Raw genomic sequence first — 24,016 nt, forward strand, 5'->3', positions numbered from 1 at the left:
GGTGCTAATGGAAAGTACCTAGTAAGGATAAGAGCCTATACCGGGGTTTTGATGTAGCGAAGCCTGAGAAAGTGAAGATAGAATTGATTCACAGAGGGAGGAAAGTGTTCCTATGGAGGGGTAAAACTTGGCACACTGTGGGGGAACTAGAGAAATATATACTTTCTCTAAAATACTTAGGCCAGGGTTGGGGGTTATTGGGGGGAGTGGAGAGGAAAAGGAACAGAGGAAAAACCAAACCAAAACAAAAAAGCCTTTGGCTGCTTTGTCCCATAGCAGCCGCCGTCCTATCTCAAGTAGTCCCGACCTCGTCGCACTGATTATTGGGAGTTGTAGTCTTGACCTTAGCGAGCAGACATGGCGGCCTCCGTTACAGGGGCTTGCGGGGCCGCAAGGGACCTGTGTCGAAGTTTTCGAGCCGCCAGGGGGCTGCTTCCTGCGCTAGCCTCCGTCACCTGGCGTAAGTGGAGCGGGGCTTGCACACCGGAGGGAAGAGGGAGCTCGGGGCGAGGCTCGAGGGAGGCAAGCCTAGAAGTCAGGAGCAACCCTCGTGGGACCGCGAGTTGGGGGAGATTGCAGGGCTCCGCGGGAGTTCTGGGCGAGTTCTGTTGACCTCTGTCGCCCGCTACTGCAGGGGCCCGCGTGGGGCCGGGCCGACAGCAGAGCACCGGACCTTCGGAGCCGGGCGCGTTCAAGCCGCCGCCGAAACCGGTCATTGTGGACAAGCGCGGTCCCCCTCGTCAGGAAAGGAGGTGAGGCCCAGGCCGGCGCGCGGTTCCCGCTTTTTGGGTCTGTGCGCTTGCGAACCTGCCTTTACTTTGGAGATCTCGCCTTTAAAGCAGAGGTGGAACCCCCACTGCACGAGTTTGTGTGCAGGATTCATGAGCTCGTGTGCAAAGCTCAACCACCTCAGGTTTGTCTTCCCCCCTTTTCCCCTTTTCTAGCGTTGAACTTTCTCTGCAGCCTTATTAAATCAGAACTAAAAGCAAGGATTCTCCCTATTTGAAGCTCTTTGCTTCAGCATTCAGATTGTATCAAGAATTTTCCTCTCAAGTACATAGTATTTTACTTGTTTGAGAAACTGATCATTCCTTGCCTCGGTAGAAATGGATTGGCCAGAGCTCACCCTGTTTTCCTTTCTCTACACACGTGTTTTAGTTTCCTGAAAATGCTATACAGTGATAAAATTTTCCGGTAATTGGTGTCTTAAATTTGCTTTTAAAAACAGTGTGCTTAAGTGACTTCTGGGTGGCTCAGTCCGTTGAGCGGCGGACTCTTGAGTTCCACCCAGGTTATGATCTAAAGGTTGGTGAGATCCAGCCTAGCATTGGGTTCTGAGCTGATAGCTCAGAGCCTGCTTGGGATTCACTCTCTCCCTGTCTCTGCCTCTCCCCTGCTTGCGGCCATATTCATTCATATTCTCTCTCCCTCTCTCTCTCAAAAATAAATAAACTTAAAAATAAATAAATAAATAAAACCCAGTGTGTTTAAAAGCCTGGTTCACTTAAATGAATGGTGGCAACTTTGGAGGTATCTGTAAGTTTAGGTAACCTAGTTGTATAACAACCTTATTAAAAAGGCAATTTTAGCAGGAAAAAGTTGGTGTGATTTGGCTATTCCTTGTTGGTTGGATTATCTCTGCATGCCTATGTGTGTGTGTTTAACATTGCAAATATCCTGTTCTAAGTTGAACATTGAATTTATGGAAGGTAGAGATTCAGAAAACATTTCCTTACACAACTTTTTTTTTTTTAAGTTGAGAAAGGAATATCTCTCGTAAATGGCAACAGTTATTATAATTCAGTTAAATGGGAATGTAAATTGTATAATTACTTTGGGAAACAGTTGAACAAAATTTAGTAATTTTGAGGTTGTGTATACCTTTCCACCCAGTCGGTACACAACTTAAAGTAATATGTACAAGGAAATATGTACAGAAATGAACACAAAAGGTATTTATAACAAACAAAAATGTAGAAGTAGCCTCGATAGCCATCAGTAGGTGAATAGGTAAATGCATTTATACAATGGAGTATTATACGGCAGTGAAAAATAAATGAACTGGAGCCGACATGGATAAACTTCATAAATATGTGTGGAGAAAAAACAACCTGCAGAAGAATTGATATAGTATGATAGCATTTTTATATTGCTCAGACATGCAAATGTAAAGTATAAAATGCGTATGTACGTTTTACATACATACATGCATATGTAAAGTATAAAATGTACAAGGGAAATTCTCCACAGAGAAATCAGACCTATGGCTTTCCCAATAGCCATACAAGCTGACATTACATACCTTGTGATGTGATAGGATAAGATGATCACCTCTATAATATTTTTACCCAAAATGTTTAACCTTGGTCTAGGCATGTGGAAACAATAAACATTTCCAGAATCCAGGGATGGTGTATAAGACAGTAGGTTTTTGACTCTTCAGAAAAGTCAGTGTTATAAAAATACAAAGATGGGGAATAGTAGCAGTTTAAGAAACTAAAGCGAGTAATACCCAGATATAATGTGTGAAGCTTGATGGTGGCTTGGATTGGGCAACAAAAGGCCTTTTCCAGGACAATTAGATACTGTTAGTTCAGATATGTTTAAATACAAACTACATATTAGATTTTGTTGTTGAATTATTGCAGAAGTTCTTAGGTGTCATAAAAGTATTGTGATAAATGTAGCAGAAAGTCCCTATTCTTAGAAGCTTTCTAAAGTATTCTGAGATGAAATACCTTGCTATTTGACATTTCAAATAGTTCAGGAAAAAAATTATATGTATATATAAAGCAAATATGTCAAAATGTTGGCAGTTGATGAAACGAGATGGTGTGTATATGGGTATTCATTGTATTACTATTTCAACTTTTTGGTGGGCTTAAAAAGTTTCAAAGTAGGAAATGAGTGTTGGGGATCATCATCAAAAAGACATGACTGCTGATTGACCCATGGGCTGAACCCCAGCTCCTCACCCCTTCCCTTGTCTTTGGAATGTGGGTTCTGCTTGCCTTTTCTGCTCCTAGAGGCTGCTCCAAAGACATAGCCTCGAGATGATGATGTGGTATTGAAAATACCTACATAGTGTATGTGACTGAGACCACTTAGGGCCTCTTTGTAAATTTTTTTTTAATTATCTCATTTTATTTTTTTAAATTTACATCCAAATTAGCATATAGTGCAACAATGATTTCAGGAGTAGATTCCTTAGTTCCCCTTACCCATTTAGCCCATCCCCCCTCCCACAACCCCTCCAGTAACCCTCTGTTTGTTCTCCATATTTAAGAGTCTCTTAGTTTTATCCCCCTCCCTGTTTTTATATTATTTTTGCTTCCCTTCCCTTATGTTCATGTGTTTTCTATCTTAAAGTCCTCATATGAGTGAAGTCATGATATTTGTCTTTCTCTGACTGATTTTGCTTAGCATAATACCCTCTAGTTCCATCCACATAGTTGCAAATGGTAAGATTTCATTCTTTTTGATGCAGGGTAATACTCCATTGTATATATATATATATATATATATATATATATATATACCACATCTTCTTTATCCATTCATCAATCGATGGACATTTGGGCTATTATTGATAGTGCTGCTATAAACATGGGGGTGCATGTGTCCCTTCGAAACAGCACACCTGTATCCCGTGAATAAATGCCTAGTAGTGCAATTGCTGGGTCGTAGGGTGGTTCTATTTTTAACTATTTGAAGGAACCTCCATACTGTTTTCCAGAGTAGTTGCACCAGTTTGCATTCCCACCAGCAGTGCAAAAGAGATCCTCTTTCTCCGCATCCTCATCAACATCTGTTGTTGCCTGAGTTGTTAATGTTAGCCATTCTAACAAGTGTGAGGTGGTATCTCATTGTGGTTTTGATTTGTATTTCCCTGATGATGAGTGAGGTTGAGCATTTTTTCATGTGTTTCTTGGCCATCTGGATGTCTTCTTTGGAGAACTGTCTCTTCATGTCTTTTGCCCATTTCTTCACTGGATTATTTGTTTTTTGGGTGTTGAGTTTGGTAAGTTCTTTACAGATTTTGGATACTAACCCTTTATCTTATATGTCGTTTGCAAATATCTTCTCCCATTCTGTCAGTTGCCTTTTAGTTTTGTTGATTGTTTCCTTCACTGTGCAGAAGCTTTTTATTTTGATGAGGTCCCAATAGTTCATTTTTGCTTTTGTTTCCCTTGCCTCCAGAGACATGTTGAGTAAGAAGTTGCTGCAGCAGAGGTCAAAGAGTTTTTGTCTGCTTTCTCCTCTAGGATTTTGATGGCTTCCTGTCTTACATTTAGGTCTTTCATCCATTTTGAGTTTATTTTTGTGTATGATGTAAGAAAGTGGTCCAGGTTCATTCTTCTGCATGTCGCTGTCCAGTTTTCCCAGCACCATTTGCTGAAGAGACTGTCTTTATTCCATGGGATATTCTTTCCTGGTTTGTCAAAGATTAGGTGGCCATACGTTTGTGGGTCCATTTCTGGGTTCTCTATTCTGTTCCATTGATCTGAGTGTCTGTTTTTGTGCCACTCTTTGTAAATTTTTAAGATTTGGTGTCTTGCTGCCACCCAGGACAAGCCTGTATGTGAATTCCCTTTGCTGTTACTAAAACTGTACCCTACCCACCCTGAGTGGCCTGCCTTTTTCTTCAGTATCTCCTTGTCCTTAGAGTATGGGGCCCAGTTTCAGAGTATACCTGGGAAGCTCCTGAGAAAGGGGTGAACCAGAAAAAGGAAGAAACTTCATGGGAAGAATTATCACCAAATTTAATGAATTACCCCATAGTAATTAACTGTGGGGGAGGGAAGGGTGCACTGGGGCTTCAACTGTATTGATCATTTATTTCTTAGGATGGGTGATAGGGACATGATTTTTCACTGTAATGTCATTTATGCTTTTAAAGAGGTTAGCTTAGGGGTACCTGGGTGGCTCAGTCAGTTAAATGTCTGACTCTTGATCTCAGCTCAGGTCTCGATCTCAGGGTCGTGAGTTCAAACCCTGCCTTGGGCTGTGTGATTGTTGTGAAGCCTATTTAAAAAGAGAGAAAAGAAGGAAAGGAAGGAGAAAGGCAGGAAGAAGTTAGAGAAGTTAAAGAGGAGAAGAGGGAGATTATTTTTAAGGACATAGTTAAGATTTATATTTGTATTTTTCCAGACTAAATTTATTCAAAAAAATTTTTTGTTTTAGTGTTTATTTATTTTTGAAGGAGAGAAAGAGCATGAACGGGGGAGGAGCAGAGAGAGAGGGAAACACAGAATCAGAAGCAGGATCCAGGCTCTGAGCTGTCAGCACAGAGCCCGACGCGGGGCTCCAGCTCACAAACTGTGAGATCACGACCTGAGCCGAAGTTGGACACTCAACCGACTGAGCCACCCAAGTGCCCATCCAGTGTAATTTATTTTAACACGCACAACTCGATGTGAGGCTTGTGGTTTATGGCCATAGGCTTTGTTGTCTGACAGACATGCCTGTGTTTAAATCTTGACTTGATTAGTTCGTAGCTAATATAACAGTACGTCAGTTTACCTTCTGCAAGCTTCATTTTCATCTGTGAAAGGAGATGATGACAGCATGCTCGCCTAATTGTCGTGAGGATTAATTTATGCTCTCGGTGTGTCGTAAACCTTTAACAGGATGCGAGGTGAGTACTCAGGAATTGTTAGCTATTTTCTTGAGCATCGACAACAGTTTTAGAAATAAATAATCAACTTTTCTTAGGAAGAAAGAATAAAACACGTCAACATCATAATCTTTAATTTTTAAGTTTGCCTTTAATTTTTTTTTATTTATATTCTTCACAGGTTCTTGAGTCCTGAATTTATTCCTCCAAGGGGAAGAACAAATCCTCTGAAATTTCAGATGGAAAGAAAAGATATGTTAGAGAGGAGAAAAATACTCCACATTCCAGAGTTCTACGTTGGTCAGTAAGAGCTGCACGCTTTCATTATTGGTGGTGGGCGGGCTTAGTTTTTTTCACATAGGGAAGAGTGTTTTTCACAGATCTGGGTTTTGCCCAGATGAGATACTTATTCCTAATATATTAAAATATTTAGGAAGTTAGGAGGTTACCTAGAAATGCTGTTTGTGTGTTTCTGCAAGTCTTGTAAAAGTTCACTTCTCTTTTGAATTTGTAGGAAGCATACTTCGTGTTACTACAGCTGACCCATATGCCAGCGGAAAAACCAGCCGGTTTCTAGGGATCTGTATCCAGAGATCAGGAGCAGGCCTTGGAGCTACTTTTATCCTTAGGAATACTATCGAAGGACAAGGTAGCTTCCATTTCATTAGTTTAATTTTCTGGAAAACGGTATCTCAGGTTCTATTTTGTGTTCTGCATGCCGGGAGAAAACGTCTGGAACTTGAAAGTGAAAGGGATTCCGAGGCCTGACCTGGGCCCATGGCCTAAGAATGGGATGAGACTGGAGGCTGCGGAGTAAGCAGTCGGTGCTGTGCTTTCCCTTGAGGACTTCTTTCATCACAGGACGACCACTGTCAGATTTTCCGACCTCTGCCAGCATCACAGGAGGAGACAAGTGACTATTAACAGTGTGGGGAACATTCAGTGTAGGGGGCAATAACCCATGAGAACATTAAGACAAACATAATGATGTCTGTATACAGAGTCACTTTTCCCTAAAATGAATGCCCCCATTTTGCTTTATATTATGATAGTCACCACAATAATCGTTGTTTGATAAGAATTAGAGGAATTTTTAAAAAGGCAAAACTTGTTTGTTATGCCTAATAAATAAGACAGAGGCCCAAGTGGCAAAATTCTAGAAACATTATGAATCGACATGACAGAACAGTAAAATTTTCTTTTTTTCTTTTTTTTAAAAATGTGTATTTATTTTTGAGAGAGAGAGAGCAAGTACCTGAACAGGGGAGAGGCAGAGAGATCGGGGGACAGAGGATCTGAAGTGGGCTGTGCACTGATAGCAGAGAGCCCGATGCGGGACTCATCTTGTAATGACCTGTGGTGCCGTGCATGTCGGAGCTTAGCAGGGCTTACAAGTTGCAGAAATGTGTGCCTTCGATCAGATCATGTGTTTGGAGAAGCCTTGCAGTAGAAAACCATGATCATAGGTGTGTGAGATGGACCTTGGTTTGATATTCTTTCTTTTTTAAATTTTTTTTTTTTAACGTTTATTTATTTTTGAGACAGAGAGAGACAGAGCATGAACAGGGGAGGGTCAGAGAGAGGGAGACACAGAATCTGAAACAGGCTCCAGGCTCTGAGCAGTCAGCACAGAGCCCGACGCGGGGCTCGAACTCACCGCGAGATCATGACCTGAGCTGAAGTCGGCCGCTTAACCAACTGAGCCACCCAGGCACCCCTGATATTCTTTCTTAAAACTGAGATATAATAGTTTCTGCCTTAGTGTTGTGGTCCATTGTGGGTGATAGTCTACATGAAGTACTGAACACTGAATACTCCAAAAATGTTCACTCCCTGTTGCTCTCCCCTAAGGTACTTTTGACTGTTACAACCTGTTTCAACCTTCCCCATCGATACTCCTTTCTTTGGTGTTTTTCCTAGTCCACTGGCTTTAAATACCATCCATATGATGAGAATTTCCAAATTAAAAAAAAGAATTTTTTTTTTTTTAATGTTTATTTTTGAGAGAGAGAGACAGCATGAGCAGGGGAGGGGCAGAGAGAGGGAGACACAGATCCGAAGCAGGCTCTAGGCTCTGCACTGTCAGCACAGAGCTCGACGTGGGGCTTGAACCCACGAGCGTGAGATCATGACCTGAGCTGAAGTCAGACGCTTAACCGACTGAGCCACCCAGGCGTCCCGAGAGCTCCCAAATTTAGATCTCAAGGACTGACCTTGTCCAGGTTCCGGATTTGTACATACAACTACCTCTTTGACATTTCCGGGTGGATGTCTTTTAAGCATACGACAAGCTCAGAATAGGATTGTTTTCCTCACAGTGTGTTCCTCTTGGTTTTTTCTATGTCCATAAGTGGCACCACTGCGTACGTACTTACTTAATCAAAAATTCAGGAGCTATTTTTAATTATTCTCTTCATATATCCAGTCAGTCAAGTTTTCTTGGCTTAATCTCCAAAAATTCCAGTTCTGTTTGGTTCTCCGTCTCCATGGCCACCACTCGTGTCCATGCCGCCCTGCCTCCTTCCTGCCTGCAGCTATGCTGTATCCCTGATTAACTTTCCTGGCCCACTGACTTACTGTGATCCAGCCAAAAAGACCTTTTTCTGTTTTGTTTTGTTTTTCCCCCCAATATAGCAAGTTTGTTAGGACCCAGGGCCTTTGCATTTGCTGTTCTTTCTGCCTTGAGCATGCTTGGCTATTTGTAGTGTCAGTCTAAATTGTGTTTTTAGAGAGGCTTTCCCTGGCTATACTATTCATATACTATTTATTCCCCAGCCACAGTATTACCACTCTGTTTATATTGACTATATGAAATTACCTTAAATTATGAATTGTAAATGAAATTTTGGTGTGTCTATTTATTGTCATCCACTAGAATATAAGCTCTATGAGAGGAGAAGGATTTGATCTATTTTGAGTTCACTATAGGCACAGTCCCTAGATCAGTACTTGGAACAGAATAGGTATATAGGAAATAATGGATTAAATCCTGGTATTAAATAGTGGATGTTAATGTTCATACATATTTGTATTTCTCTTGGGATTATTTCAGAAAACCTCAGAATATACTCTTTCCCTTAAGTGTTTGGTGCTGACAGAGGTTGTATCTTAAACTATTACTTGTAGCATCTTGAAACAGCAATGCTGTTCCTAGCTTGCTTCATATGGAGAGCCCCAGTATGTTTTTTTTTTTAATGTTTTATTATTTATTTTTGAGAGAGAGAGTGTGAGTGGAGGGGAGGCAGAGAGAGAGGGAGACACAGAATCTGAAACAGGCTCTAGGCTCTGAGCTGTCAGCACAGGGTGCGACACAGGGCTCAAACCCATGAACTCTGAGATGATGACCTGAGCCGAAGACGGACGCTTAACCAACTAAGCCACCCAGGTGCCCTGAGCCCCAGCGTGTTTTAAAACCTAGGCCAGAGTGTCCGACTCTTGATTTTGGCTCAGGTCATGATCCCAGGGTCATGGGACTGAGCCCTGCATTGGGCTTTGCACTGAGTGTGGAGCCTGCTTAAGATTCTCCCTCTGCCTCTCTCCCTCACTTGTGCACTTTCTCTCTCTCTAATATAAAAAAAAATTTTTAAAGGAACTGATCTGGATTAAAAAATAAATAAAACTTAGGCCATCCTTAGGAGGGACTTCTAAACCAAAGTTAGAACTTAAAAATGTATTAACTCTTTGCATCATTACTCCTGTTGCCCTTAATGTAGGAGATCAAGTTTTATAAGTAGTTGGGAAACAAACAAAAATGTGACAGTGAAGAATTTACTCAAATTTTCTCCAGGTTAATAGTATCAGAAGTGAAGAGTGTGGGGATGGGCTAAATGGGTAAGAGGCATTAAGGAAGACACTTGTTGGGGTGAGCACTGGGTGTTACACATAGGGGATGAGTCACTGGAATCTACTTCTGAAATCATTATTGCACTATATGCTCACTAACTTGGATGTATATTTAAAAACTAAAAAGAAAAGGAGATGAAGAAAACATTCTCAGGATCTAATCCCTCTTCTGATACTAGACCCTAAACAATTTTAACACTGTTATCATGGTCTCTTAAGATCTTTTTGGGCCAGACCAATAAATAAAAAAGGATTTAAAAAAAAAAATAGTACCAGAAGTGAAGAGATGTGTGACTGTATTTATAGAAGACATTTTTCTTTAGACTATCATTCTAACTCAGATTTTTTTCACTTTTTAATCTACATGGACTTTAATTTATTTCTTTTTCTTTCGGTAATCTTTATCTTAAAAATTACAAATTTACGTCACATGTCCTATGTGCAAAACCCTGTGCTAGTTCCATTATAAAATAGTTTTTACTGTTGTATAAGGCTTATACAGGCGTCTAGGTTCAGATTGTAAGAATATGTTTTCTCTGTTTAGGTGTTGAGATTTGCTTTGAACTTTATAATCCTCGAATCCAAGAGATCCAAGTGGTCAAATTAGAGAAACGGCTGGACGACAGTTTGCTATACTTACGAGATGCCCTTCCTGAATATAGCACTTTTGATATGAATATGAAGCCAGTCGTACAAGAAACGAGCCACGACGTTCCTGTTAATCAGGTATGAGTTGTATTTGTAGAACTGAAAGTTCTATATAGAGTAAGAAAGAGTCACCTTAATGAAAACTTTTAGAAGAATTTTGCTTTCTACTAAACAAATTCTTTCTTTCTTTCTCTTTCTTTTCTTTTTTTTTTTTTTTTAATATCATCTGCAGCTGAAAGTAAAAATGAAGCCTAAGCCCTGGTCCAAACGCTGGGAACGTCCAAAATTTAATATTAAAGGAATCAGATTTGATCTTTGTTTGACTGAAGAGCAAATGAAAGAAGCTCAGAAGTGGAGTCAGCCGTGGCTTGAGTTTGATATGATGAGGGAATATGACACTTCAAAAATTGAAGCTGCAATATGGCATGAAATTGAAGCATCGAGAAAATCCTGATTCTGAGACTCAGTTTGGTTATTTGCAGAGGATGTGCTGACTCCCAGAGGATTTACTTAAAGACCAATTTAATTTTATATACAAGGACATAGTCATCAAATCAATTAAACATTCATTAGTTTATGAGTACTGTTGCAAAAAAATAAAATTAGCATGTCAGTTTATTACTTCAGAGTCAAATCATTACCAAAATTCTTTTCATTGAGCCTGGAATCTGAACACGGAAGTGATGGGATTTCTTTCAGTTTGTGGAATAAATTATAAAAAGTGTATGATATAAAGAGTAATAATAGAGTGAGTATTGATGTAGCCACCTCAGGGTTAAGAGGTGAAACATGTAGTAAGATCCAGGAAGGTTAAGAAATAGAACACGTACTAGGGTTTGAGAAGCTTCTTCTGTGTCTGCAATTGCATCCTTCTCCCCTCCCAGATACAAGCACTATCCTGACTTTGTGTTAATCATTCCCTTGTGTCTCGTTTGATTTTATTGTATACATATACATTCTAAAACAACATAGCTAGTTTTGGAAAACCTGTTGGCAGATAAAAAAGGACAAAATTATCATTATTACATGAAGGCTCCATGGAGAAGGTAACAGTCTTTTGCTCATAGTCTGGCTGCATTTTCTCTGATTGTTTGCAAAAGTCACTTTGAGGTAGTTCGTGGCCAAGGTCATGAGTGAGTCCTGCTTAACAAGAAGGCTCACCACAGGGCATCTGACAATTGATGTCTGGCAGAAATGGGGTTGGAGGGAGTAGACTTCTCTATATTTTCTGGTTTTCAGCTCATGAAGAATCAAGCTCCAGCTCACAGGATAGGTCAGAACTATGCTTCTGTAGGACGATGTGTGTATCCTTGCTGATCCATGTAGCTGAGAGTGGAATGGAAATCTGGCATATAATGGCATATGGTATTGAGGGCAACCCTCAACCTGTTTTGAATTATGCTGCTCAGATCTACCCTCTGGTGCCTGGCTAATTTGGGATTTGCATTGACTTCTCTCCTGTGCTGATTTTTTTCTGGATGTTTTGTTTTTTATTTTACTGGTTACTAATTTATTTTGGTGGAGCACATCTTTTGGTAGCTTTCAGAGGAAGTAGGTATGGAGGTAAATCTTTGGAGTCCTTGCATGTCTGTCCTATTTGATTGTTAATTTTATAGAATTCTAGGTGTGAAGTAGTTTTCCTTCTGAATTTTGAAGATATTGCTACACTGTCTTGTTTCCAGTTGCGTTGAGAAATCCAAAACTATTTCGATTTCTGTTCTTTGTGACCTGAAAGCTTGTAGACTATCTTGCTCCTCAAGGTAATGAAATTTCACAGTGATGTGCTTTCGTGTGGGTCTGTATCCATTATGTCCGGTATTTGATGAACCCTCTCAGTATGCTAACTTGTGTCTTTTGTTTCTGGGAAACTTCTCGTTCATTGATGATTTCCTCTCCTCTGCTTTTCTCTTTTGGGAGAAGTTAATTTGATGTTGGTTCTCCAGGACTGGATCTCTTTCCCCCCTTCCCCAACCTCATCTCTCTTTAATTCAGTCTTCTAACTCTTCTTTGCTCTCATAATTTTAAATCTGAAGATCCCTTTTTGATTTCTGGATGCTCCTTTTCTTACATGGTGCTTTGTTCTTATTTTATATTTTTGCCTATGGATGTCTTCTGTTACCATTCAGTACATTCATGATAGTGTTTGTGTGTTGTTGTTTTGTTGGGGTTTTTTATGAAGTTGTTTTTCTGTAGGATCTGTTTTCTTCAAATTTCTTCTTCTGTGTGTGTGTGTGTGTGTGTGTGTGTGTGTGTATACACACATTTTTTTTTTTTCTTTTCCTGTTTTAGGCTTTTCCAGGACATCTGACAATCCTTGGCTGTCTATTTCTGGTCAAATAGTGGACTAAAAAGCTGATTAGGAGCCTTGGACTTGTGAGAAGGGTTGTTTTTAGGGTTATTGGGGTGGACTTGTTTTGGGAGTTCTGCCCTCCACATATGTGAATGTCTTCGTTTGGTCACATTCTCCAGAGTAGAGGCTTCCAGTCTCCCTCCTGGATGGCAAGGATCTGTCTGCCGGTGTTGTGAGAACCTGATGGGGGAAGAAGCATGGGGTTTCAGTCACTATATGTGTATGTGTTAGCTTGTCCAACTTTCCCCTCCCCACCAACACGCTACTGGCTTGCTACCCTCAGTACCGGAAGTCCAGAAAAACTGTCTTTCAGATGTCTAGAGAATAAAATTCTGGCCTTTTACTGGCGTGGGGAAGGGCTAGACAAGCAATGGTGAGGAATAGAGGAAGGGATATTAGGCATATAACCTCCAAATACTTCTCATTAGGTTCTTCTATTAGCCACTGTCCTTAACCCCCAGCTGCCGGGGTATTGAATCTGCTGACTGGACAATTATGAGGGCGAATTAGGTTGATTCTCACCTTTCTCCACTGCTGGCTTGATTTGCCTTTCTTGAGTCTGCTAATCCATCCGTTTGCTTTGTCAGAATTGTGTTCTGATTGTTTCTTGTCCTGTTCTCTCCTCTGGTTTTGTGTCTCATTCATAGGCTTTCAGTGGTTTGTACTGCTTGCCTCTTGTCCTGTTTTCTCTGTCCTTGTGGATTTGTTTTTTCCCTATGGTGTATTTTAATGGTAATTTGAATAATTCATCTGACAAATTAGCCTATGTAGCCATTTTTTCAATAATAGATTTCTTCTCCAAAATAAATTTTTAGATATTAACCTTGGGGTTCTCAACATTCAGTGCATCCTTGATCTTTTTTACTAATAGTTGTTACACAACATTCTGATTACACTTAGGAAGCAGTGGAATTTACCACTTATATGTATTACTTGCTGAGAAAGCTCAAAAATTTTAACAAGAGTCTGATTGATATTTTTCTTCTCTTTTTTTTTTTTTTTTTTTTTTAGAGAGAGAGAGAGAGAGAGAGAGAATGAGTGGGGGAGGGGCAGAAGGAGAGAGAGAGAAAGAGAATCAAGAATCTCAAGCAGGCTCCACGATGCTGGGCTCAATCTCATGACCATGAGATTGTGACCTGAAGCTGAAATCAAGAGTCATGCTTGACCGACAGCCACACTGAGGTGCCCGATACTTTTTTTCCCTTTAACTTGTCAAAAGATAATCATTAAAGCCTGTTCATTTTTTACCATGGTAAACATACTTCATTCAACCTTGGCAGAGGAGCAGATGAATGATACATCTCAAGATCTAAAGCTGGGTAAATATGATCAGCTCATAAGTACATGTGTTCATAACACAATGCATACTGTTTTCACTCTAAAATTATCTTTAAAATTCTTGTGAGTTTTCCTCCAGAAACAAAGTAAATCTTAATATATTAATTAATGTGTATAGGATAAAAATTTGTATTGTAAGATATATAGCAAAATTTGCCCTTTAACCATTTTTAAGTGTATGTTTCGGGTGGCATTAATTACATTCACAATGCTGTGTGGCCATCACCACTAGAACTTTTTCCTTACCACAAACAAACTCATTAAGTAACTCTCTATTCCTATCCCCTCTCTTCCAAGCTCCTGGTAAATCCCATTCTACTCCTTATTTATTTTTTACTCTTTATTAATTTACCTATTCTAGATACTTCTTTTAAGTGGAATCACAAAATATTTGTACTTTGCGTTTGGCTTCTTTCGCGAATATGTTTTCAAGATTCATCCATGTTATAACATCAGAATTTCATTTCTTTTTATGGCTAAATAATATTCTACTGTATAATTACTATATTTTGTTTATCCATTCATTTCTTGATGCACACGGGTTATTTTCACCTTTTGGTTATTGTGAATAATGCTGCAATGAAGACTGACATGCAGGTATCTCTTTGAGTTGCTATTTTTATATTCTTTTTAAACATATTCCAGGTTTATACCCTGGAATGTAATTGCTGGTACATATATATTTAAATATTCCTTTCCATTTCTTTAACCCCTTTTCTGGATTTGCATTGGGGCTGTTTAATTCCCACCTATTTATGAATTTTCCACTTTCCCTTTTGTCAGAGAGGATACTTTGTATGATTTCAAAGTATCATTTTAAACTTTATGGAAAGTTGTTTTGTAGCTTAACATGTGGTCTGTCCTGCAGAGTGTTCCACGTGCACTTGAGAAAACTAGATTGTGTTGCTGGGTGGAGTGTTTTGTAAACATCTGTTAGGTCTAATTAATTTATAATGTCCAAGTCTTCTGTTTTCTTATTGACCTTGTAAGTGTTTTATCCATTTTGACAGCAGAATGTTGAATTTTCCAACAGTTATTATAGAACTCTCTAGTTTTCCCTTTAATTCTGTCAGTGTTTGCTTCATGTATTTTGGGGGCATATTGTTCACTACATAAATTATTCTATCTTTTTGATGAATTGACTTATCAATATGTAATATACTTTGTTTCTTGTAACAGTTTTTTGCTTATAGTCTATTTTGCCCGATATTACTACAGCCACCTCTGCTCTCTTGGTTACTGTTTACAGAGAGTATCTTTTTCGGGGAGCTTGGCTGGCTCCCCAGTAGAGCATGGGACTATTAATCTCAAGGTGTGAGTTCAAGCCCCATGTTGGGGGTAGACTTTACTTTAAAAAAAAAAAAAAAAAAATATATATATATATATATATATATATACATACACACACACACACACACACACATATCTTTTGTGTCTGGCACTAAAGTGAGTTTCTTATAGACAGCATAGAGCTAGATCTTGTGTTTTGTTTTTTTTTTATCTGTTTGACAATCTCTGTCTTTTGTTTGGAGAGTTTAATACATTTGCATTTAAGTCAGTAAAAAGAATGGACTTACTATTTTGTTATTTGTTTTCTTTATATTTTATACCCCTTTTGTTTCTCGTTTTCTCCATTACTGCTTTCTTCTGTGTTGTTGATTTTTTTGTAGTGAACTGATGGTCTTCTCCATTCCTTTACAGGTATATTTGTTAAATGTTTCCTTTGTGGTTACCATGAAGATTACATTTAATATCCGAAATTTATAATAATCTAGTTTGAACTGATACTAACATAACTTCCATAGCATACAAAATCTCTACTACAAAGTTCTGTTCTGCCTTTATATTATTGATGTCACAGATTTTATCTTATAGAGTGTGTGCTCCATAACGGATTTATAATTGTTTTGTATGCATTTGTCTGTACTTACCTTTACTGGAGATCTTTATTTCATCATACAGATTCAGGTTACTGTCTGATGTTCTTTTTTTTCTGCCCACAGTACTCCCTTTAGCATTTCCTGTAGAGCAGCTCTGATTGCAAGGAACTCCCTCGGGTTTTGTTTATCTGGGAACATCTTCATTTCTCCCTTATTTTTGAAGGATGGTTTTGCCAGATACAGAATTATTGGTTGGCGGTATTATTATTTAAGCACCTTAAATAGTCACCCCATAGCATTCTGGCCTCTATGGTTTCTGCTGAGAATTGGCTGTTACTTTTATTGAGGATCTTTTGATCTTGAGGAAGAACGTTTCTTTTTTGCTGCTTTCAAGATTCTCCCTGCCTTTGTTTTTTGACAGTTTCATTCTACTGTCTTGGTGTAGGCCTCTACATTTATCCCACTTGGAGTTCACAGAGATTCAGGATTTGCAAATTCATGCCTTTGCTCAAATTTTGGATGTATTTGGCCATTATTTCTTCAAATATTCTTTCTGCTTCTTTTTTCTGGGACATTGATAATACATATGCTGGTCTGTTTGCTGGTGTCCCTCCAGTTCCTCAGTCTCTATTCACTTTTCTTCTTTCTATTTTCTTTCTAGTCCTCAGACTTGGTCACTGTAATTGTCCTGTTTTCAAGTTTGCTGATTCTATTTTCTATTTTGGTACAATTAGCTGTTAAACTCTGCTAGTGAACTTTTAATTTCAATTATTTTACTTTCTAGCTTCAGAATTTGTTTGGTTCCTTTTGATAATTTCTGTGTATTTATGGATATTCTCATTTTATTCACCTATCCCTTTTCTGATTTTCTTTAATTCCTTGTCCCTGGTTCCCTTTAGTTCTTTGAGTATATTTAAGACAGTTGCTTTGAAGGCTTTGTCTATTAATTCCGATGTCTGTGGTTCTCCAGGGATGTTTTCTATTATTTTGTTCCTTTGAGTGGCCATACTTTCCAGTGTCTTTGAATGTCTTTTGACTTTTTTTGTTGAAAACTGGACGTTTAAATATTATGGTATGATTCTGGATAACAGATTTCCCCTCCTTCCCCAGAGTTTCCTTTATTACAATTATGGGACTGCAGTCCATTTGTTTACTGATGTTCAGAAGCTATTTTTGCAGAGATTTGATTCCTTATTGTGTGTGATCACTGAGTCTGTTTCTTAACTTGTACTTAGATAGTATTTCCTTGAAAGCCAGGAGCTAAAACAAATACCTCTCCCAGTCTTTGCCAATTGTCTCTTCTGGGTTATTCCCTCAACACTTACCCAGGCTCGCACTAAGCCTAACAGCCCGAGTGGAAAACTTAGGATCCTCTCGGATCTTTTCTTACCATGCTTCTTGCCCTTGGCGTATGTGTGGCTTTCTAAATTTCTTTTGAATATATGCTTTTGAGTATCTTAATTTCCCAAAGGAACTACCCCCCCCCCCGTTCCCCCTCCCCCCCAAGCTTTTTCTCCCAGTCTTTAGGTGATCTGTTGTGTATCTCAATGATATCTTTTCACCCAGGCCTTTGTGGATTGTTGGTTTGCCTTACACCCGTATTTGAGCAATACCTGTTGCTTTCTGGACTGAGTTTAAGGTGAGAGCAGAGATGAGTGCTCCGCTTCAGTCCTTCCACCCATGGATAGGCTAGTGTAGATATAAACCATAATTTGTCAGTGGTCTGTTCTGTTCCTTCCAGCAATGGGGACCAAGGTCCAACACAGAAACTACCGCTGCCATTTTCAAGACTGCTGCCACATCAAAAGGGGAAATAAAAATGTCACAAAGATTTCCTATCATTATGTTTATTATTTTTTCCAGTTTTATTGAAATATAGTTGACTATAGCACTGTGTAAGTTTAAGGTATACAGCATAATGATACGACTTTCATGTATGGTGAAATAATTACCACAAAAAGTTTATTAATAATCATACATATAACAAAACAAACAACAACAACAAAAAAAACATGGAAAAAGTTCCATCCGTATTGTCACAAATGGCAGGAATTCCTTTTTTATGGCTGAATAAGATTCCTGTGTGTGTTTTCCCATTCTGCAGGTTGTCTTTTCTTTTGCTGTGCAAAAAGCTTTTTTAATTTCATGCAGTCCCAATCATTTTTACTTTGTTCCTTGAGCTTTATGTAGGTGGCATATCCAAAAAATCATTGCCAAGACCTATGTGAAGAATCTCTTTTCCTATGTTTTCTTCTAGGAGTTTTATGGTTTCCAGTCTTTCATTTAAGTCTTTAATTCATTTTGAGTTAATTTTTGTGAATGGTGAAAGACAGGGGTCTAGTTTCATTCTTTTGGATGTGAATATGCAAATTTTCCACCACCATCTATTGAAAGACTATATTGAGTATTGTCTGTTTTGTCATGTATTAGTTGCTTTTGTAGGCATGGGTTTATTTCTGGGTTCTCAATTCTATTCCACTGGTCTATATGTCTGTTTTTAAGCCAGGACCATACTGTTTTGATTGCTATAGCTTTAAAATATAGCTTGAAATCAGCAAGTTTGATGCCTCTACTTTGTTCTCCTTTCTCAGGATTGCTTGGGCTATTTGTTTTCCGTGTAAATTCAGGATTTTTTTTTTCTTTTCTGTAAAAAATGCCATTGGAATCTTAATGGGAATTCCATGTAATCTATAGATGGTTTGGGGTAGTATGGGCATTTTAACAATATTAATCCCTCCAATACATGAACATGAGATACAGTTCCCTTTATTTGTGTCTTCTTTGATTCCTTTCATCAGCATTGTATAGTTTTCAGTGTATAGAGTTTTCACTTCCTGTTTAAATTTATTAAGTATTTATATTATTTTTGATGCTATTGTAAGTGGGATTGTTTACTTCACTGATTTTCCAAGAATCGTTGTTAGTTTATAGAAACACTACTGATTTTTGTATGTTAATTTTGTTTCCTGGAACTTCACAGAATTCTTTGGTTAGATCTAAACGTTTTTTGGTAGAATTGTTAGGAGTTTGTACATATAAAATCATGTCATGTGCGAGTAAAGTCAATTTTACCTCCTTTCCAATCTGATGCCTTTGTTTCTTCCTCTTGCCTGATTGCTCTGGCTAGGATTTCCAGTACTACGTTGACTAGGAGCTGTTGAGAGGGGGTGCATTTGTCTTGTTCCTGATCTTAGTAGAGGGAAAGCTTTGAACCTTTAACCATTGAATATGTTAGCTGTTGACTTGCCATAAATGGTCTTTTGACAATTTATAATGTGTCTCAGTGTAGGTCTTTTCAAATTCAACCTATTTGGGGTCTTTTGGTCTTCATAGATCTGGATGTTCATTTTTCTCTCAAGGTTTTGGAAAATTTCAAGGATTATTGCTTTAAATATACAATTGATCTTGAACAACACAGGTTTGAACTGTGTGGGTTCACTTGTGCGTGGGTTTTTTTTCCGATACTGTGGTACTGTAAATATATTTTCTCTTCCTTGTGATACTCTTAATATTTTATCTTCTCTAGCTTAACTGTAAGATTATGGTATATGTATTATATGTTAAATCCATATGCAGAATATGTGTTAATTGTGTTATCAGTAATGACTTAACTAATCAGTAATGATTAGTTAAGTCATAGGCTATTAGTTAAGTTTTGGGGGAGTCAAAAGTTTTATGTAGATTTGCAAGTGTGTAGGGGTTGGCACCCCTAACCCCTGCATTTTTGAAGGGTCAACTGTACTTTCTATCCCTTTTTCTTTCTGGAATTCCCATAATGATATTGTTTCTTTTGATGGTATTCCATAAGCTCCATAGACTTTCTTCACTCTTTTTCATTCTTTTTTCTTTTTCCCCTCTGGATAATTTCAAATGTCCCATCTTCAAGGTCACTGATTCTTTCTTTTGTGTGGTTGAGTCTGCTTTTGAAGCTGTCTATTGAATTCTTCAGTCATTGTATTTTTCAACCCTAGGATTCCTGTTTATTTGGCTTTTCTTTCTTTGTTGGACTTCTCATTGTGTTTATGCATTGTTTTCCTAACTTCCTTTAGTCGTGTGTGTGTTCTTGCAGTTCACTAAATTTCTTTAAGAGGATTATTCTTTTTCTGACAGTGCACAGATCTCCATTTCTTTAGGGTCAGTTGTTAGCGTTTTACTAGTTTCCTTATGGTGTCATGTTTATCTGTTTTTTTTGCAACCCTTGACTCCTTATGTTGGTATGTACACATTTGAGTAAGCAGTCTCTCTTCTAGACTTTTTAGGATTGCTTTGGCAGGGAAAGCTCTTCACCATCTTCTCAGTTTGAATGTTTAGACTTGTCAGCTGGTAGCATCCTTGGGCAGGCGGGACTTGCTATCAGGGTCTATTTTGGGGTAAGGCCACTGCTGGAGCTCTGAGGTGGGCGTGGGATGCTGCTGGCTGAGAACATCGGATAGGACTGCTGGCTTATTTCCCTGATCAAGCAAGGCTGTAGATTGGGCTCTGTGGTTGCCTGGGTTCTCTGGTCAGGCTTACTAGGCAGGATGAGGTGCTATATTCAGCAGCAGGTAGGATTATGAATTAGCCCCCCTGTGCTAGCAGGGCAGCAGAACAGGTCCCAGGTCCTGCACCGCAACTTGTTGGGGGACGTACATGGGACAAGACTGTGCACTGAAGTCTCCGGCCCGATGGAGCCAGCTGACCCTGCTAGAGTCTCCACTTAAGTGTTGCTAGGCTTATGGAGCTTTCCTGGTGTTCCAGCCAAGCTTTCTGGGCCAGCGGGATTCAGGAGCCACCCTCAGCAGTGGGAAGGGCTGTCAACTAGCTTCCCTACCTAAATAGAGCAGGAGAGTGAGCTCCAAGCAGCCTCCCAGCTGTTCCTGGTTAGTTTTCCCACTCAGATGGGGCCAAGAGCTACTCAGCAGTGATTGGGCCTATGATGTAGCTTCCCACCCAGAAAAAGCAGGAAAGCCAGCTCTCAGCATCCTCTTAGGTGTTCGTAGTCAGGCTTCCCGGTTAGGAGGGACCAGGAGCTACACTCGGCAGTGTTACAAATTTTTCTTCTCCACCCTGGGTGGAGCAGAGGGCCTAGCTTGAAGTCTGGATAAGTAGGCTGTTTGTGGTCTTGACCAAAGCTGACTTGCCCCCCAGGTTCTCCCGCTGAATGGTGCCACTGGCTTTGCTCGGAGGATGGTCAACTCTGCCCTGCTGCTCTCTCTGCTCGAGCACAGTGTCCAGTGTCCTGACCAGGCTTTTCTTGGAGGTAAGACTGGGTGGGAGTCCCAGTAAGTGACCAGATGTGCGGGGGGGATGCCGGACGTCCATCCTGTGTTCTCTTTTCCCCCTGGGGGAACCACAGGCTCAGGGAAGGCCTCTTGTTGTGGTGCTGCCTCAGCCTAAAGAGGGGCAACGTGGTGAGCGTGTAGATGCTTCTCTTTTTTAATGGAGTCTGTCTTGGTCCCTGTGGTGTGTGTGTGTAGGGTGCTTCAGCCTCACTTCTGTGTTCCAGGTTTTTTCAGTGGTGTTCATGCATATCTCATGAGGAGGCGCGAAGTCTGGAACAACCTATGTTGGTATCTTGGTGACTTCCTGCCTTTTTATAAGTTGCCTTTTATTTGATCCTGTGTTTGCTTGGTTAATATAAACATGACTGCTTCCCACAGTTCTGCAAAAGTTGGTTGTGACCATTCCTGCTTGTCTTCCAATGTTTCTGTGGGAGGACAAGACCTTGAATCTGCACATTCCATCATGTTGCTCAAGAGTGTGTTGTGTTTAAACCTCCATTTAGCGTTGCAGTAGGGCAATTAATGGTTTAAAAGAAATAACTCCCTGAGCCTTTTGTATAATGCACAGCATTCAAACTGTTAGGTTTTTCCTATTAGAAAAAGAATGATATATTTAACTTTTCAGTTTTCAGGGATAAGCTAGTCTTTAACCCATTAGAAGGGCTCCTCTGTTCCAGACACTGTGCAAGGCATCTCATGTCTCTTATTGTTCATCAAACCTTATGAGACAGGTGCTTCTACTCCATTTTACAAATGAGATCGCTTTAGAGAGGTAAGCAGCTGTTCTGAAGTGGCACAGATGGTGGCTGGTGGGGCTAATGTTGAACCTCACAAATGCCTGAGTCAGATCTCTTTGGTTTTCTGTTTAAAGTTTATTTATTCATTTTGAGAAAGAGGGGGTGGGGAGGAGCAGACAGAGGGAGAGAGAGAGAAATCCCAAGCAGGCTTTGTGCTGTCAGGGCAGAGCCTGACATGGGGCTCGAACCCATGAACAGTGAGATCATGACCTGAGCCAAAATCAAGAGTCAGACGCTCAACTGACAGAGCCCCACCCCAGAACTAACTATCTATCTATCTATCTATCTATCTATCTATCTATCTATCTATTTATAAATGTTTATTTTAGAGCACGCGAGCAGGAGAGGGGCAGAGAGAGAGAGGGAGATAGAATCCCAAGCAGGCTCTGTACAGTCAGCACAGAGCCTGATGTGGGGCAGGAACCCACAAACTGCAATATTAGGATCTGAGCTGAAACCAAGAGTCGGATGCTTAACTGACTGAGCCACCCAGGCGCCCCCTGAGAATTCTTTTAAAATCGGTTTTTAAAAAAGTCTCCAGGGGCGCCTGGGCTGCTTAATCAGTGGACCCTGCAACCCTTGATATTGGGGTTGTGAGTTTGAGCCCCATGTTGGGTGTAGAGATTACTTGAAAATAAAAGCTTTTTAAAAAAAATGTAAAAAGTCTCCAGACTTTATCAAAATACCAAGGACAGTGATGGATTTTAGTGTTTTAAAAAGCTCCTGATGTGATTCTAATGTACAACTAGTTCTGAGAATCAATGCATTTAACATTTTGCCTCCTATAGAAACAGCAGAATGGAGGTGAAATTCAAGGCAGGTCATTTTGCTTTAAATTAGGCCTCTAACTAAAATGCTTGGGGCGTTTTCAGTGAAGGCAGTAGAGTGACCAAATTGTCCTGGTTTGCAGGGAACTTCTCCGATGTTAGCACCAGAAGCCCTGCATCTTAAAAACACCTTAGTCCTGGCAGACTGGGAAGGCTGGCCACCCTACCAGGCAGATATTTATGAAATTTAATGGTCTATAACAGTCGTTTATGATTTAAAAATCCTAGAGGTGTTCCTAAAAATTTGAGCACAATAGGGAAGTCGTTTCCCTATGTTTTTCCCTCTCTAGCTTTAAGAAATCCAAATGGGGCACCTGGCTGACTAAGTGGATAGAGCGTGCAACTCTTGTCCTTGGCGTTGTAAGTTTGTGCCCCACACTGGGTGTAGAGATTACTTAAAAATAAAATCTTATACAAAAATAAGTCCAAGTGTGTCTAGGAACATTCTGTGTTTTTCAGTGAAAAAGCTATCAGTGGTTCTTTCTCACTTTATAGAACATTTAGTTTTTAAGACATTTTTAATCTTTTTTTTTTAAAGTTTACTTATTTTGAGAGAGAGAGAAGGGGTTGGGGGAAAAGAGAGAGAATCCCAAGCATGCTCCTCGCTGACAGCATGGAACCTGACTTGAGACTTGAAGTCATGAACCCGTGAGATCATGACCTGAGCCAAAACTGAGAGTCAGATGCTTAACCAACTGAACCACCCAGGTGCTCCTGTTTTGTTCGTTTGTTTTTGTTTTTTTTTAATTTACATGCAACTGAGCATATAGTGCAACAATGATTTCAGGAGTAGAATCCAGTGATTCATCCCCTACATATAGCACCCAGTGATCATCCCAACAAGTGGGATGGGCCCCTTGCCCATCTAGCCCATGCCCCCCACCCTCAACTCCAGCTACCCTCAGTTTGTTCTCTATATTTAAGAGTCTTTTATGTTTTGTCCCCTCGCTATTTTTGTATTATTTTTGCTTCCTTTCCCTTATGCTCATCTGTTTTGTATCTTAAATTCCACATATGGGTGAAGTCATATTTGTCTTTCTCTAATTTCGCTTAGCATAATATCCTCTAGTTCCATCCACGTAGTTGCAAATGGCAAGATTTCATTCTTTTTGATTGCTGAGTAATACTCCATTGTATGTATATACCACATCTTTATCCATTCATCTGTCGATGGACATTTGGGCTCTTTCCATACTTTGGCTATTGTCGATAGCACTGCTATAAACTTTGGGGTGCACGTGCCCTTCTGAAACAGCACACCTGTATCCCTTGGGTAAATACCTAGTAATGCAATTGCTGGGTTGTAGGGTAGTTCTATTTTTAGTTTTTTGAGGAACCTCCATACTGTTTTCCAGAGTGGCTGCACCAGTTTGCATTCCCACCAGCAGTGCAAAAGAGATCCTCTCTCTCCGTATCCTCTCCAACATGTTGTTGCCTGAGTTGTTAATGCTAGCC

General features: G+C 39.7%; 1 protein-coding gene across 1 annotated transcript; it reads left to right on the top strand.

Annotated features, from left to right (window-relative positions):
• Positions 1-323: 323 nt before the first annotated feature.
• On the top strand, positions 324-10,729 carry MRPL19 (mitochondrial ribosomal protein L19). Its single transcript, XM_030310964.1, has 6 exons — positions 324-460; positions 635-752; positions 5,799-5,917; positions 6,132-6,266; positions 10,005-10,186; positions 10,341-10,729. The coding sequence occupies exons 1-6, from the start codon at positions 358-360 to the stop codon at positions 10,560-10,562; spliced, it is 879 nt and encodes a 292-aa protein (XP_030166824.1). The 5' UTR covers positions 324-357; the 3' UTR covers positions 10,563-10,729.
• Positions 10,730-24,016: the final 13,287 nt, after the last annotated feature.

Source organism: Lynx canadensis, chromosome A3 (genome assembly GCF_007474595.2).
Source record: "Lynx canadensis isolate LIC74 chromosome A3, mLynCan4.pri.v2, whole genome shotgun sequence".
NCBI classification, from domain to species: domain Eukaryota; kingdom Metazoa; phylum Chordata; class Mammalia; order Carnivora; family Felidae; genus Lynx; species Lynx canadensis.

Bases quoted from the DNA above. Each gene is read 5' to 3' on its own strand.
- MRPL19 (XM_030310964.1), top strand. From the start codon at position 358: ATGGCGGCCTCCGTTACAGGGGCTTGCGGGGCCGCAAGGGACCTGTGT. The intron at 461-634 runs GTAAGTGGAGCG...CCGCTACTGCAG, and splicing joins GCTAGCCTCCGTCACCTGGC to GGGCCCGCGTGGGGCCGGGC. The intron at 753-5,798 runs GTGAGGCCCAGG...TATTCTTCACAG, and splicing joins CCCCCTCGTCAGGAAAGGAG to GTTCTTGAGTCCTGAATTTA.